The following is a 16,144-nucleotide window of genomic DNA, read 5'->3' as shown; positions in this document are numbered from 1 at the left end:
GCTCCTGCCGCCTACAGTCTCCCGTTAAATGGGTTGCATGTGCAGGATCAAGGTTACTTGACTTTTACTATCATCGAATAGCCTACACCTGGTGCAAGTAATTTTAAATGCTATTTTGTACGACATTCCAAGTATTAATTGGTCAATGGCTGATATGAATTAAGTCTATGAGGCATGACGAGTCCATTCATTTCTAAGATAGAGGGTTGAGGGACCGAGTAATTCAGTTTGAATCACCTAGTATCAACGATGCAACCTCATCTTATAATAAGATTAGGGGCGAGGTGACGGAGACATTCGCATTCAGGGGAGGAGATGACCACTGAAGACAGGAGATGACGTTTGTATTGATACTATCATTTCGGGGAATGGGAATGTCTCCAGTGGTCACCTCCAGTCATCCGTCCACGCCATCTCCTGTCTTTGTCCGTCAGGATAACCTGTTTAATCAAATTTTGTTGGAATCAGAAACGTCACACCGCGTCAAGTCTTATTTCCGTCACGTCAAGAATGTGTTACATGGAGCCTAAAATTGATGGTATAATTCAACTTTCCCTTTTGGTAATAGTGCCATTGTGGCGAGGACAAAAAGTAAACATGGTCACACCATTACAATGGGCCCGGAACACACTCACAATAGCGCACAATAGCCGCTTTCAGTGAACCCAATAGAGTCTTTTATTGGTGCTTTTGGTTGTGTCTTGCTAGAACAACAAAACTCGATTTCAACCGACGATCAGGCCAAGCACGATCAATGGGAACATGTCCGCTTGATTAGACCTCCATACTAAAACCTTCCCGTGGGCAAGAGTTTAAATCGGGACGTCTGTGGAGCCACCAGGGAGAGTTGCGCCTGGTATGTACGCACAGATTATCCGATACCCGCTTTATAGAACGCTATTATAGTTTAGACATGGTTTAGAGTTGGTGTGTGTGCTGAATGGCTGTGGTTGTCTTCCCACCATGGCGCGGAATACTGTCTTTGAGTGTGGATACCGTCTGCTCCGAATATTTCAAGGGTTCTTGTCAATCAGGTGAGTCGTCTTACGTCATCTCAACTGACGTCTTTTGCAGTTTGAACTAAACAGGTGAGCTGTCACTACTGCCGTTACATGCCCGAGATCCCCACCTGTGCCTCGGTCCAAGGATAAAACCCGAGGTTCTCTTCTCTGTTTCGGCAGAGACAAGCACATCTCCCTCGAATCGACAGGCAGGACGATCGGTGTGACAGTCGAAAATGTCCCCTTGATAAAAGTGTCTGGTCCTATTGTATTCTGACGGATCATAGTGTATGGTTCTAACTCCTTTGTTTCCCGGACATTCTATCCGAGGACATTTCCAACGACGACACAACCTACGAGACGCCTTCATTTTCGACTGCGGGGTTTTGACAAGTCACTTGTATGACCCACTCTTCATTTTCGAGTCCTAGTCACAGAAAACATCACACTGCTCTTCAGGAAACCACCTGTCGAAAGTGACCACTAGAACCTTTCATCGGGTTCCAATTTCTGTGGTCTGGGATGGGCGTCTTCCGTTTTCGTGTAAATGTACACTCCTGAGGTAGTCCATAGCCATCCTCATCGAATCAAATCCCAACGCAAACTTTCTATTCGTGTATGTACTTCTACTTTGCCATTTTTGAATTCGTTTCAAAGTTTGTACTCGAGATATCGTGGATCGGGAAGTTGGGGCGGCAGCCATCTTTGCTCCTGGCAGCCATCTTAGATTCTGATTTGATTTGGTCAACCCCAGCATCCATATGGCAGTTACTTTAAGATGTAAAGGATCTAAAACAAATGAAAGAAGCAACTGGCGCCGGGGACAAATCTGGGAACGGCCATAGTGAATAGGACCCTGAAATTTAGGCTGGTTACTCTTAGATAGGACCTACGATCCCTGACAACTCCCATTAAGGCAATGTTTTTCCTCGTCAATACCTGTATTGTTTACCAAAAGTTGACACAGGTCGGTTCAACAAATGCACTTTGAAAACAAGTTCACATGAGAGTAAACAAAGCGAAAGTAACAACACACATTGACAACAAAACTTCATCAAACATAAGTTATTAAACCAAAAGTTAATGATTCTAATTCTAAGGAAACGCTGTTGTCAGAACGTTTAAAATTAAACATAGGTCCTTAAAAGCAAGTCGACCAACAGGGTTTAAAATTCCTTTTGACGAGAAAAAAGACATGTCGGTAAACAACCTTCTCAAATTGTATAACATATACATGAACAAGAACCACACGCCAAAATACCACACGCCCAATGAACTCCAAAGGTACAATCATCAGATACTATCCTTTGCCAACTCCATTCGCTCACCATCAGTTGAGGTCTTCTATCGAAGTTCATCCACATGCATGGATCAATCTAGTCTTACCATAAAGGAATAACAACAAAAATGTTCCGACAGTTTCAATATTAAAGATTTTCAACAACTTTTCAGAATTTATATTATTATGTCTTAGATCGGTTTGAAGCGTCTCATCATTTTCTCTCGCAATCATGAATTCCGTTACAGTCGTTGGAACATTATCCACCCCTTGGAACAGAGAGAACGTCTCAGTTTCTACCGAATACAGCAGCACCCTATGCTCTGGTGTACAGTTCTACTACTCGCCAACGGCGGCGCTGCTAGTCAGTCAGAGTTATTTTTATCTGATAACCATGTGTCAATGGAGGAAAGTGGTAATATTTTCTTAGTTTCTGTGAGCCCCTAATGTTTTTTTATTGCTTTATGATCTAAATGTATGGACTAAACTTGTTCAGTCTATGAAATGAGCTGAACGAAACAACACTTTTTTTTACTTACGACTGAATCATGTTTTTTTGTAAGTTCTCCGGCGAAACATGATTGACATGTGTTGGTTTGTAAACCTTACGTCTCCTATATTCAGCCAGCCAGAAGAGAGTGGCGAATTCAATTTTGACACGCCAATGAAGTCCGTGGAAATTCTCTGCCTGCAGACAAACTCAATAAAGAGAAATAATCCTTTTAAAACAGAGAGATTAACTGCCATCAGAAGTGTTGTTTTTCCTGCGTCTTATTTCTATATTTTGGGAGAAACTGTCCAAATGAGTGGTTGCATTAGGCACTTTATAAAGATTAAAATCTTCCAACGAAATTGGTTAAGGCCTGCGTAGCATGAATCATATGTCAACCAACCTCTCACACTTACTCGAAAAATCTTCACGCTATGTTCAACGAAATAATGAACTCATTACCCCTGAACATGTCTCAGAGCCTCTTGTGAAAGATGAACCTTTATGAATCAGAAAAGCAAATACGCCAACACTGTGCAAACTATCTTATCCCAATGTATATCAGGCACGGCCATTTTGTATTCAAATTTTCCCTCGCCTGAAGCCACGACGGACGAGATTTTTTGCACTCTCCCAAGCTTTTATTATATTTCATTTAACCTTACTACAAATATTGATATAGGTTTGAAAATGGCATGAAAGGAGATGGAACAACATGTATAATTTGTTCTCAGGGAAAATTTTCCGTAATGTATAAGCGTTACTTGATACATTAAATGATATACTAGCATGTTGTCCCAAGAACATCCGCGTGAATTTCGTTTGCCCTGATTGGTTCATATCAACATATTTACGAAGTAAAGAAACTGGTTTATTTGATTGGCAGAACGTCAAGTGCATCCATTAATCACCCTTTCTGATTGGTCGGTGCGCGTTGAGCCGAGCAGAGCTATGCGGAGAATAAATTTCGGCGAATCTGATTGGTCCATTGATGACACGCAAGATTCGGCTTTAGCGCCATTGGCGGTTGGGAAAAGGAATAGATTTGTCTCCTAGAAACTTTCTAAGTGCCTGTCACCCGGGGCCCGCCAGGTCTCTACGTCTGCCTTAACGACGTATATCGTACAATAACCACTCAGTGATTTCGCCAAAATCTGAAAATGTTTTGATGTGTTTCATTGAATCGTGACCAGAAAACCGGATACAAACAATTCCGCCTAAACTTTTATAGATATCCTATGATTCATTCGTTTTTGTGTAAGTTGACATTCGATGTGTCTGGTGTCAAAATTCTATTGCCATCATATTCTATTGTCATCAACTTTCGTATTGTTCGATCGTATTGTTGTTCCGTTGTCGTCTGCCGTAGAAGACAATTTGATATCTGCAGACCAAATCCACCGGAAGGACTTCATTGGTCATGTTGGCCGCATGACTAATTTAGCACTTTTAACAATAAGTGATCATAATATTGCACTTCAAGTTTGTAGACAGTAAAAGGAACGATTTGGAATCGTGGTGATTTTTATTGGCCCATTTTAGCCCTCAGATTCGGTCGCTTGAACACAACTACAGCTAATCTTGGAGGATTTTAAAGTTGGGAATGTGAGTATAAGATGTGTAGAATACACTCATTCCCTTATGCCAGAGAATATTAGGAATATTTCCAAATTTTCGAGGAATAGTTGGCTATTTTGTATTTTGTGGTATAGAAATTACGGCACAAGCCCTGAATAACTCTCAATAGTGACTCTCACATTATGGTTCAGAAGTATCGGAATCCGCTTGTTTTATCTCATGGGATTTCCCAACGATTCGAAGGTAGGCCTTTAGATTTTGTCTTTATAAGTACTCAATGGAAAATGTGCAGAAATTCTCAAGCACATAAACCGACAGATATATGTTCACCAGAATCTCGTGATGTCGTGCCGACGACTGCTTTTTCGCAGATTGCAGATGCTTAGGTTTTACATGGTCACCTGGTGCCGATGCCAAGAAGCACGCGAATTTGGTTGACCAAATTGACTGTTCGAGAAAAGGAGGCTAAAATAGACGTTAGCAGACGATACTTCGACCTGACAATGAGAAAAGGCTTTGACAATGTTGTGAAAGAGGCAGCAGATGTTATCAAATCACAAACCCCGCAAAAATGACGCAACAAAATCCAGAAATAAGATTTTGGTACGGCACTAATTGGCATCCCCTGCTGGGAATGGGTTCCACCAGTGACCACGCTGGCTCATTCGTACAGGAGACAGCTAAGCGTAGTCGCATCTTAATGCCATTAAATAGTGGTAGACTATATATCGAGAAAGACTTGACATTGAACCCATATTGAGTGATCCCGATACAATTCCAGGTAAGCATCGTCATAAAGATCGATTTGTTTTAGATGAGAATTACAAAGCTTTCACACTCTTACTGAGATGTGCAATTTATTACAATAATCACTAGGATCTTACCGAATACTTAAGCAGACTCTCACCAAACCCTTGGGAAGTATCTTTAAAACCAGAATCCTGGCCAAGATCTTTCTGCTAAGAACTAAGAAGCACAGATTGACTTTTGAAGTCAAATCTGATGATTTCTGTTTAATCAATCTTGATATTTCATTGACAGTCCATAGTCGATGACGTCTTTAGCAACAACAATACCGCAAAGAAAATACCGAATGGCCGAATTGATATCCGACAGTTTGCGCTTAAATGCAGTCACGTGATTTGCCCGGGCCTATTGTAATGGCGGCGGTGTCATCTTACAATCGACGTCATCCGCGGTAGAAGTGAACAAAGTCGTTTTATCCGCTGAATATCACTGCTCTACGAGTTGTAAACATTCTAGAAAATGACAATGCGAGATCCGCTGAAGTTATTTCACTCTAATAAAGCTAACTATACAAAAATGATAGCTTTTGCATGCGCGACGGGTTGCCATTATTGGACAGAATATTTGAAATATCACAAGAAATTCTTTAAACGTCTCAGTGTGTATTTATTTATTATCCTAGTTACAAGGGCGTCAGCCTAGCTACTTATATAGGTCCAATAGTCTCCTTTCACCCCATACGTCACGACTTCAGATGCGGACATTTTTTGTTCCTTTCCAGCAGATTTTGTGGTGGAATGTATATGAATGCGTCAGCAGATCATTTTCAAGAGACGCGATGCCAAAAGCTCCATGCTGCAAGTCTTTTGGTTGACAACTGGTTTCTTATTCCTGACAGGGATCTGTGAGTAAGACCCAGACGCAAATATTCGTCTCGATAGCTCTCTGTAGTTCGAGAATGCTCAACAGACTGTGTTCTGCTTGCTCAGCAGGTCTACAACCAACTAACTAGAGAACTCGGCTTGGCCTTACAGGTAGACTGTGCATACCTGTGCTAAGAGTTGGAGATATCGGGTTCTTGGCCCCTGACCTCAAAAATTAAGGGACAGTGCCATTACTAAATAATGGGCCTTTAAAGAAAGATTCAGCGAAGACGAAAAAGATAAGCAATGGAGTCTGGTGCAGATGACATAAAAATTCATCTCGAGTGTTCATCTGCAATGCTGCCGTACCAGCATCCAAGTCGAGATAGGCTTGCATGATTTCTATTTGCGACATTGCCCCTTTAATTTGCCTTATCTTGATGTTAAGTTAGCTGATTACTTAAAAGAGTTGATGGCACGCCTTGTGAGTGACATACTCACATGTTGTCTGAAGATAAGATTTGGGAGGACACCTGTACTCGGGAATACCTCCGCCATTTTGTGGCCAGGTCACTTGGTGAATGGTCACGGCTAAACTGTCTCCATGTGATATTTCAAAGTAAAAGAAAACGTGCTCAGGTGGGTACCACTGAAATACCTCCAACGCCTTCCCCTACGCTCTTGGAAACTTCCGGCGTTTCCCCCTTCGTTTCTTAAAGCTTCTAACCGCTTCCTCTTCGTTTTTTAAAGTTTCCAACGTTTTCCCCTTGCATTTCTTAAGAAATTTCAACCGATCCCTCGTCTGTCACCATCATTGGTCAAAGCCACGATATCTAATGTTCGTCGTTCATCTACCATGAACCGATGCATTTCGGAAACATGATATTGTAATGCTGGTGTAAAATTGTTGACCGAATGCTTAATCAAGAATGAAATTGGTGCGTTTATTCTCATTGTTTCCCTAATAGTTCTTGGAATTAGTTGTTAGCAGTTGATATAGAACAATACATTTTGTGATATAGAACACGTACGTAGTATGTGTGATATTGCGAGCAGTCCTGACAAAAATGTGAAACGCTGCATGATTAGTGGCGCAATAGTGTCGCAGAGCCGAAGAAACATATATATCCCCTGACTTCCTCAGGATGCGCAAATGTTGCTGACGCGTGAATGATCGTGACTAAAGCAGCAAATCGCGCGCCGATCTTGTTGCCATGAACAACCCCGCCCTCTCTTTGATATTGAATTTAAAATTGTGAAAGGAAATCTTATAAGAATCAGCCTCTTCTAACAAGATTCTTACAAGATTCCTGACAAGATTGACAACGAAACTTTGGCGGGCTAACCATAGGGATGACCTCCAGCCGCGACTCAAACCATATCGGCACAGCAAAAAAGTGTCACAAACCATAAACCAGTTTATCATGGAATATTATCACGAGTTATATAACCAGGACAATTAGATGTCTTACTTAGAATGGGTATATGCACGTCATGACGGGTAAAATTGGACAAGAATATGTATATCACGACTTGTAGTTAAACTATTATTCTTTTGCAGAATAGTCCTTTGTCCACTTCAAACGTGCGATAAATGCAAGATTGTCCTTCGGTTCTTTTTATAACATTGCGTGATAAACACACCAAGACATTATTTATGAATTTTCTTTGGAATGACAGCGGGGCGTGTGGTTCTTCAACTCAAATAAGTGTCGTCTGCTAGAAGACCGAATATCATCTATTGAACATTAGAATAGTCTCATTGTCCTCAAAATAAACGTTGACACGCTTTGGCTTCGACTAGAATATCAAATCAAGTAAGTTGTCTGTCGAAGCGTTGTAGTTTCGATCGTCTGCTCACTTTGTGTTGTTTTTCCAGGCATAAAATACCCTGACACCGCCAGAAAGCTTTCACGGTTTGTTTTGCTTCTCGTTTCAGCATTGCCGCTAGGAAGTGGCAGGCGCGGGCTGCCAGGCTGTAACCAGAGACAGGTGATTACTCCGGAGTATATAGGCCATACTGCCAGCAGGAGTGAAAGATACCAGTGCCATATATACGTAGCCAGACTACGTACATGTACGAACCGTCTACATCTACCTACAGCAAGTTAACGGAGAAGGATTCAGACAGAGATTGGTGGTACGAGTCGACTTTTCCTGTTCAAACATTCGTTATGTGAATTTGACTTTACATGCTATGGATTCTACGGTTTGCTTTGTTTTTCTGTTTGTTCTCCGTTAAACAACGCGCGGTCTTCGACAAACATTTACTCTTTGCCGTGTGGAAAACATAAGTGCATGTTGAACGGCTATCTGGGTTATTTGGTCTAAAACAAAAACCTGCTTGGCCACCATATTGGATTTTATGCTGTGCGAAAGGCGAGGTATGTATGGGCGTCACAACCCTGGCGCATCCACTGGACGGGGCTGCGGGTTAAGTGTCCTACCCAAACCCCCGAAGCCCCCTTCGTGGAGGGACTTCGAACAAAGACAGAATGGTGCTAAGAACATTGACTTCACAGACTTGAATAGGGTGCATCGGTCTGGCCAGGACCTCGAGATCGGCCGCCATCATGGCCATACTCACTCCAGTCACACAAAACCCGCGAAACGGACTAAAGCGAAAATTCACCGCACACGGTCACAAATGATGATCCACCAGTCGGAGATCCCTGATGTGGGTGTGACTGTCACTTTGGCAGAAACACACCCCAAGGAAATAGGACTGAGGAAAAAATACTACTCGGACGAACGGATATATCTAGATCAAAATCATGAAAAGTGCAGGGAATGGTTGGCGGGTGTTCGGGCCTGTGAACCTTTGGAAGATGTGGCATTCTCCCAAGGAACTGGCGTGGAGGTTGAGGTCCCTGAGGAGAGTTCCCAGTGGACGAACTTAGAGATTGTTAGACCTCATATCTCGAGTAGTGATTCTTCTTCGGAGTGTGAGCCTCCGGACAGAGGTGGAGGTGGTGTGAATTCTAGTTCTAAACGGACTAAACAATTAGAGAAAGTCATAAGTCCCCGTCAGGAACAATACAGACCTTCCACTGTGCCTTCGGAAGATCTGGAGATGGGGGACTCTAAACTTAACGAGAGGATTCGCGAGGTGAAGGTCTCGCCTCGGAGTACCAGCGGGAAACAGGGTTCTGTGGACGGTGCCACGACACGTGGAGGGTCACCCAGATCGGGGGCTGTGTCAACCACGGTCCTGGGGTCGCAGTCATCAGATCTACCCAGGGTAGAGGTTCATACTGGATTATCATGATAGTAGTGGTACAATTTGTGCTTGGCAAAACTGGTAGTTTCAGGGGTATAGGTAGTTAGGATATAGGTGATCTAGATCCCAATAAAGGGTTGGCACCGCTTGATGCCTTCAGCTCCTTGAGTAGAATAAGTGACAGAAAGAAAGTAATAAAATTGTGCTTCCTCTTTTGCCATGGAAATGTTCCATGTGATCTCCTGAACCATTATCTCACAATCAAAACGCAACATTTTCGTGATTTCGAATTGTTCGTAATGAGACACGCTTTTGTGTTTTTCCTCTCGTAACCTTGACATTACCAGTTCAGCAAGGCACATTTTGTATTTTCATCTGTGATGGTCTTATCCTTATTGACAGTGGACCTTGGACTGTTTTCATCTCACGAAGTGCTAGGCAAGTTCAGGAAGTGAATGCACTTTCATTTTCACTGCCATGTGCTCTTGGAAATGAAACGAACTAGACCTCAGAGCGATAATTATCCTGAAAGATATTATGTGTCTTTCATTTCTTCCTGCACCAAAATCAGCGTTTCCAGGTCATATTGAACCTGACATGTATTCATTATTTGTTCTTAATATGGCAAAATGTCTAGTTGCTGTCAAATCGGTTGACGGTTTCGCGACTCTCGAGATTTCAGGACGAATGCCAGCGCGTGTTTTACTTAAAGTACAGTGACGGCTCCTCGCGGTTTTACAGCAATTTGGTTGCATTTCTGTTCATCCTGACAGCATTTCTCCGTTCCTTCTCGTCTGCTATGAAAAAGTGGGTAAACAGGTAATCAACACCGCAGTGTTTCTCCACCTGTCAACATGATGATATAAGTTTTTGTTTTAAGAGATTGGTGCACCGATTAACCGCACCGTACAGGCATTTTACCCGTGGAAAATATTGTTCTGATTATAGTGTATGGTGTACTCTTATGTTAATTAGGTCGGTTAATTGCTGTCATACAGTATGCATGAAATGCACTTTTCTGTTCATGATTGAGGTGACTGCGATAGAACAATGATAGCCTAGTAAAAAATACATAAGTACTCCATGAGTACGAATACGTCGAGAACCAAGACACTTCTCGAACCTCTCTGTCAGTGTCGGTGTGACTTAACCTATAGGTCGTCTACAACGACAGAGCGCCGCCATTTTAACAATAGTTTTAAAAGGGGACGAAAGGCAGGGGCCACATGTCTATTCAGTGGTCTCCAGGCGATATGCACAGTGAAAATTGGGGCGGGTTTGACCTGCTGATCCAAGTATTCCTTGTACAAGGGAGAATGGGTCCTACTATTGGTGCGGTACTGTGAGAAGGGGGACACCTATCGGAGAATTCGTGAAATATCTGGCACTCCTGGCTCTTGCCTACAGTCTGCCTTTAAATATATAGATATTTAAGGTCTTTCTGAATATTGATCATGCAATATTATAGTAAACATAAAATTACGCAAGTGTTCAATTTTCTCCTTTACCGTGGCTCTGTGTGTTACCATCGGCAGTCTAGTGATAGAGTTAAAATTAGGCCAACTCGAAAATCTTACGGCATAGGCCTAATCACCCGTTGTCACCATTGGATTGTCTCCCTAATTAAGCCTACAATTTGGCTCACTGAATTATAATCATGACCGACCGGTTTTTTGTTTTGAGGTCAATGATGTATTCGTAGGCATAGATAGATCTACATTACATGACAATCAGATTGAGATACATTGTTATATTGATTATCGTACTAATAGACGGACCTCGTCGTCGCTTTCAGGCGATAAGTGGAATCAGTACGGTTTGCCGCATTCCTGCAACAACCATCAACTTTGCAACCATAAACTCTATCAACTTTGCAACCATCAGCTGTCATTCACGTTTAGTGCCACACCCTCTATGGTACCTTGCAGAGTTCTCCCCCAAACACCTTCCAGAGGTGACGGTTGTCACACACCCTGCCAACAGTGAATATCAGCCTGAATATTAAAATGATTGCACAAACTCTTAGCCTAAATCTGTGTCAATCTCATGTCACTCGCCCAGCCAAATCCTCCAGTTATGATTTCAGATAGTTTTATAATGAAGTCTAGGCCTATTAGTGCATGAAAAAAACGTGCGTCTACACCTAGGGCAATCCTCTTTACTCTTGTTAATCTGATGTATGACCTAAGACACAAAGTTTGTTTGTGGTTTAAATGGTATTTTATGCTCTATCCAGGTACCCCAAAGGCTTTTTCTTCTGAGATTGGTGAATTTTTAAATATGGTTATTGAAAAATAATATGACCAAAGCAATTCATACTGCAAGCCTTGTCCATGTTTTCAAAAGTCAGCCGAATGAAAAGCCCTGAAACTCAGGATGAGTGGGGCGTGGGGGAAACATCTCCTTCTACACATCAATCCAGCCTCCAACGACAACAAACGGGTGACGACCCATATCTGAATGTCTCGATTATGCAGACTCATTTTCGGTTGCAAAAGTTCTTGCATCTTTGTTCGGTCTTCCCAAACACTGCGTTCAGATGCAAGACGATGGGACAACCAGTCCTCTGTTAATCCGGACCCGGTGCCTAAAATTATGTTTGTCATTCTTGGTTGTTCGATTGCTGTAAAATTAGTTAGGAGCTGTCCCAACGTTCATAATGATATCGTAGCCTGCAAATGTCGGGTCTCAGCGGTACACATCTGGAAGATTTCGTATGCAGCTAAACTTCTTCCCCTGCGATTCTTTGGCATATCGCGTATACCAGTATTTCTGGTCTGTTCAAACACTTTTCATTTTGCTTTCCAAGAATATCAATACAGGGATAGTGTTTGTTACCTTTGTTCAGCGGAAGAATAGGAACAGGGCCTGGAAGCCTTTCTTCCTTGTCTCGGGCCTGCTGATTTTGACCTAGCATATACGATGCATGGTATTTTCTAAAAGTAATTCCAAGAGATCTTGGCCTGGTGCTGCTCGTATTACCAGCAAATGCATTGTGTGAGAAGTTTTGGTGGGCGATTTGGTTATCAGATACGACATGGACTGGGTCGTCTTCAGTCGTTGCTTTTGTCCTCATTCAACACTGTCGGGGGAAGGATCCCCAATTCGGAGACCTTAGGCTGATCTAGCTGTTTCCGTGGCTCTCGCTAGATCGATCGGGCTGCCATCGGTCCATGGATGATCCTTGCCTCCAACGGCCGCGGCAGTCGCTATTTATTATTACGGTGCTGAGGACAAAAAATCCCACAAAAAATCCCTGTGGAGGGGGTTGTTTGCCTGACTGTTTAATATCATGGTTGTCGCAGCAGAATGCAGGAATATTTAGGCAATGAAATAGCTCGATCGGGCTACGATCGGTCCATTATTGACGATCCGTGCCTGCCTGTTTATATGGGTTATCACAGCAGAGAAGGCTTGCCAATGACAATGCCTGATAAATCACTATTCTTTCCGTATTCCTTCACACGCGTCTCTGGCCTAGTTGTCTTCTCTTCTGTCTTCCTTTACAACCCTCTGTTCCTTTCTTATTCATTATTGTTCCCCAAAGAACCATTGTGTGCTATATAAAAGCTATATAAAACATATATATTCAGCTTTTAGGCCTATCGGGCAAACACAAGGCCCAAGACTTAATGGACTTTGTGAACTTTTCAGGCGAAAACTTCGATCCTGTGTTTGTGGTTGGTTTTACCGGCTAAACTGCTGATGGTACATACTTCAGACTTGAATCTTTAAGACATTTTCACCGCCCATGTTGTGACAGAATAAAATCTATACATGTAGTTATTTTTGAAAATCCAATCAAGGGTAATGCTCAAATGCCATCTCCCGCAACAACTGACCCTTGTATCGAAGATGCAATTCTGAGATGCAATTCTAAAACACCCGTGCCGTAAAATACGTACCATTGGTTTGGTGCAAAATATCTATTTTAGAAGAGTATTTGATACCTCACTGTCGGTATTGGCTGTCTCTCCCAACACCACGTGAACTGTACCTCGCGGTCGCCTTAGTTTTGGCGTACATTTCAGCTTCACTGTGTTTGTTGAGACAACTAATATCTCCAATTCGGTATCAGTTCCTTGATAAAAGCTCTCAACAGGCCTCTCCTGGTGGGATGGGATCAAGTAGCGGAATAAAGCTGACTAAAAAGCCTTAGAGTTTGCATCCTGAGGTACAGGTTTTTGATACTCCTACATCGTATTCAAAAATATCGAAATCGAGAGTATATTTAAAACCACTGGTTATGTCAGGATATAGAGAAAAGCAGAAAATGTTACAGCTAAGAACTCGGCAAGGGGCCGTCACGACGTTGGCGAGACGATTACCTCCTGGCTGTTGTCTGGAACGAAGATATCGCCATCTGGTGGTGCGACGAGGATGGCCTGTCGATCCCCTGAAAATTTATTTGACTTATTTAAAGACACGGAATTCTATCAGTCCGTGTTGAAGACAATTAAATACAAATCACACAAGCCCCGCGTCTATGTAAAATTGTTAATTTAAGATAAGAAATAAATATGATTATCAGATTTTAAAAGCACGGTGTTTTCTTTTTACCTGTATTTATTTTGGAGTCGGAACAAAGCATCAAACTTGCACTTTTTCTTAGAGAAAAACCGGTGTAAACGCTTTTGATGTCCCTCCAGTAGCAACGGAATCAGTATTGTGTTGTAACAATATGGCAAATGGGGGACATCCAGAGCAAACTACATGTAGTTATGGCTCAGGCTTCCTCGCAGAATCGAACAAATAAGTATGATGCTTCCGTCGTACGGCCGTGGACATAGAGGCAATAGAGGATTTCTGACTATTCTCTTGTCTTCGTTGAATAGCAGTATCATATGAAGAACAAGCGCCTGTTTAACGTCCGTGCATTTCACTATCGCACGATTGAGGACGATGTCATTGGGACGAGTCCTTATCCTTAAGCTTGCAATAGAGTTATGCTGTTATAAACCAGATTATCCATAGAAGTCAAGCTGGCCTTGTCGAACTTCTTGGAATCATTGTCCTCGCTGCAATAATGTCTTAAAAGGGATAAAAATCACACTAAATCTCATATCGTACGCCAGAACGATAGCAGTATCGTATAGTGTGACGCCTGCTCCAACTTGTGTTGGGTGGAATGATAAGTGAGGGGACAATAATGATATCCGTAAACACGAGCACCGCATATTTTCTGTTTCTGCGATCGAAAAGGGGTTGTCTCCTTTGTGTTAGTCGAGACAGCCTCAGTGTCTTTCCGTTATTCTGCCTTACCTCATCATGAAGCTCAAAGGTATAGTCTTCCAATAGTCATTCCCATGAGGTTACTTTAGACCATAAGACCATATGAGTCGTTCGTTGTTGCTCAGGCCATGGATCAATATCCATGATTTAGGATCCCCGTTGAAATTGGCGTAAAGGAACCCAGGGATGTGAACTGGCTCCACGCCTGCCACGCGTGCACAAACGCCTAAGTAGGCGTCATCAACGTGGAACATGAAGGGAAGCGTCCGGCAGCCATTCAAAATCTTTGCAATGGCATCTAATGAAAAGACAGTGCCACATCCGGGGATATAGGCAGGGTAGACGTCAGAAAAGAAGTCTGTCCTGTTGACGTACCAAATTGTTTTGTCCGCGGGTCTTACCTCTCCTTGTCCCTCATTAAAAAGGTATCCACCGTAAAGGGGTCTGATTATGTCACCAGATTTAACAAGGAAACTCACCAATCGTTTCAGGAATAATAAGACGTCATCATCGACGTACGAGACGTATTTCACAGCTGGGCAGTACTCCAATGCCCACTGAAAAACGACCAGCGTCTTGTAGGTGTTCGTTTTGTAGTCGTCGATGAAATTTGAGATCTGGACAATGTCTTGATACGTGGCGTCTTCTTCTTCGATCTTTTTTTGCAGCGTTTTATTTGTCGGCATAGCAAGCATGAAAATAATTTTTATCTTCCGCCCATCAACGATTGATGAGACTGGTCCGAAAGTCTGGCGACAGACCCACCGCTTTTCAAAATAATGTGGAGCACTTTTGACGACGACCAGCATATATGTTCCATTGTCCCGGCAAATTCCTGGATGGTTCAGTTTGTATCTTTCCTTGCCTCTCAAACCAGACATCGGTATCCAACGATCAAGGTACCCGGAGGTAGTCCGCCAGGATCTTTCCTCATATCTTCCTCCGTGTGGAACGGCGACAACTGAAGTTTTATTTGTTTGATTCCGTCCAGCAGCACTCGGTAGCCACTTGTCTGTCAACAAACGGGCAGACGACCTCATGCTTGTTTCATTTTGCAGTGGAACATTCCCTTTTGTTCCTTTTCCGAATATGCACTCCTGATTATACGAGATGAAAAAGAAGAACAATGTCAGAACGAAACCAAGCCGGAAGACAGCTTTGCGTCTGCGGGGTAAGATGTGACGAATGGCCGAAGACATCTTTGGCGTGGTGGAGATACGATTCGGAGGCTTTTCGAAGAGAAATGAGATCTAACTTACTCCAATCTCGCGCCTTTTAGCCTCACCACCTCATACACTTGATATTATGATATCTTTTCGTGAGATGATAGGCGTTTCCTGGGGCCGGGGGTGGCCCGTGGTCATCTAGACGATGTATGACATACGAATCTCACCACCAATAAAATGTCTGGTCCGAACTCTGTAGTCTTGTACTGCATGGTAGCGCTCGCACGCGAATGTTTGCCCAGGATCCCGCTTATGTTCCATTGAAAAAAAGGATTCAGAGTTAGAGGCAGGGTTCAGCTGCTCCGAGACTAACAACGCCGATTATTCAGATTGAGCACCATGGTTCTCAGATTCAATGGTCTAATCAATTCTATGACAATGTCCCATCGCAGATGATCATACAATAAATATTTAAATACAATTATTTATATAAGGGAGTGGTGAAGATCGTTGTTAGATTACCTGGCAAACGACCTAATGGTCTCACCCTTCCACTCGTGAAAAGAAA

General features: G+C 42.7%; 1 protein-coding gene across 5 annotated transcripts; it reads left to right on the top strand.

The window, feature by feature from the left end:
• The first annotated feature begins 725 nt into the window (after window positions 1-725).
• LOC135489148 (uncharacterized) lies at window positions 726-11,496 on the top strand. Of its 5 annotated transcripts, none has more exons than XM_064774354.1 (2): window positions 726-856; window positions 7,898-11,496. In XM_064774354.1, exon 2 carries the CDS (start codon window positions 8,324-8,326, stop codon window positions 9,224-9,226), a length of 903 nt encoding a protein of 300 aa, XP_064630424.1. In that variant the 5' UTR covers window positions 726-856; window positions 7,898-8,323; the 3' UTR covers window positions 9,227-11,496. The 5 variants fall into 5 exon arrangements, with proteins under 5 accessions (XP_064630424.1, XP_064630422.1, XP_064630423.1 ...); XM_064774352.1 differs by lacking the exon at window positions 726-856 and adding an exon at window positions 876-1,034; XM_064774353.1 differs by lacking the exon at window positions 726-856 and adding an exon at window positions 4,213-4,375.
• Window positions 11,497-16,144: the final 4,648 nt, after the last annotated feature.

Source organism: Lineus longissimus, chromosome 6 (assembly GCF_910592395.1).
Source record: "Lineus longissimus chromosome 6, tnLinLong1.2, whole genome shotgun sequence".
In the NCBI taxonomy this organism is placed as follows: domain Eukaryota; kingdom Metazoa; phylum Nemertea; class Pilidiophora; order Heteronemertea; family Lineidae; genus Lineus; species Lineus longissimus.
Note: the sequence above shows the minus strand (reverse complement) of the source record. Positions and strands in the feature narration are given on the sequence as shown.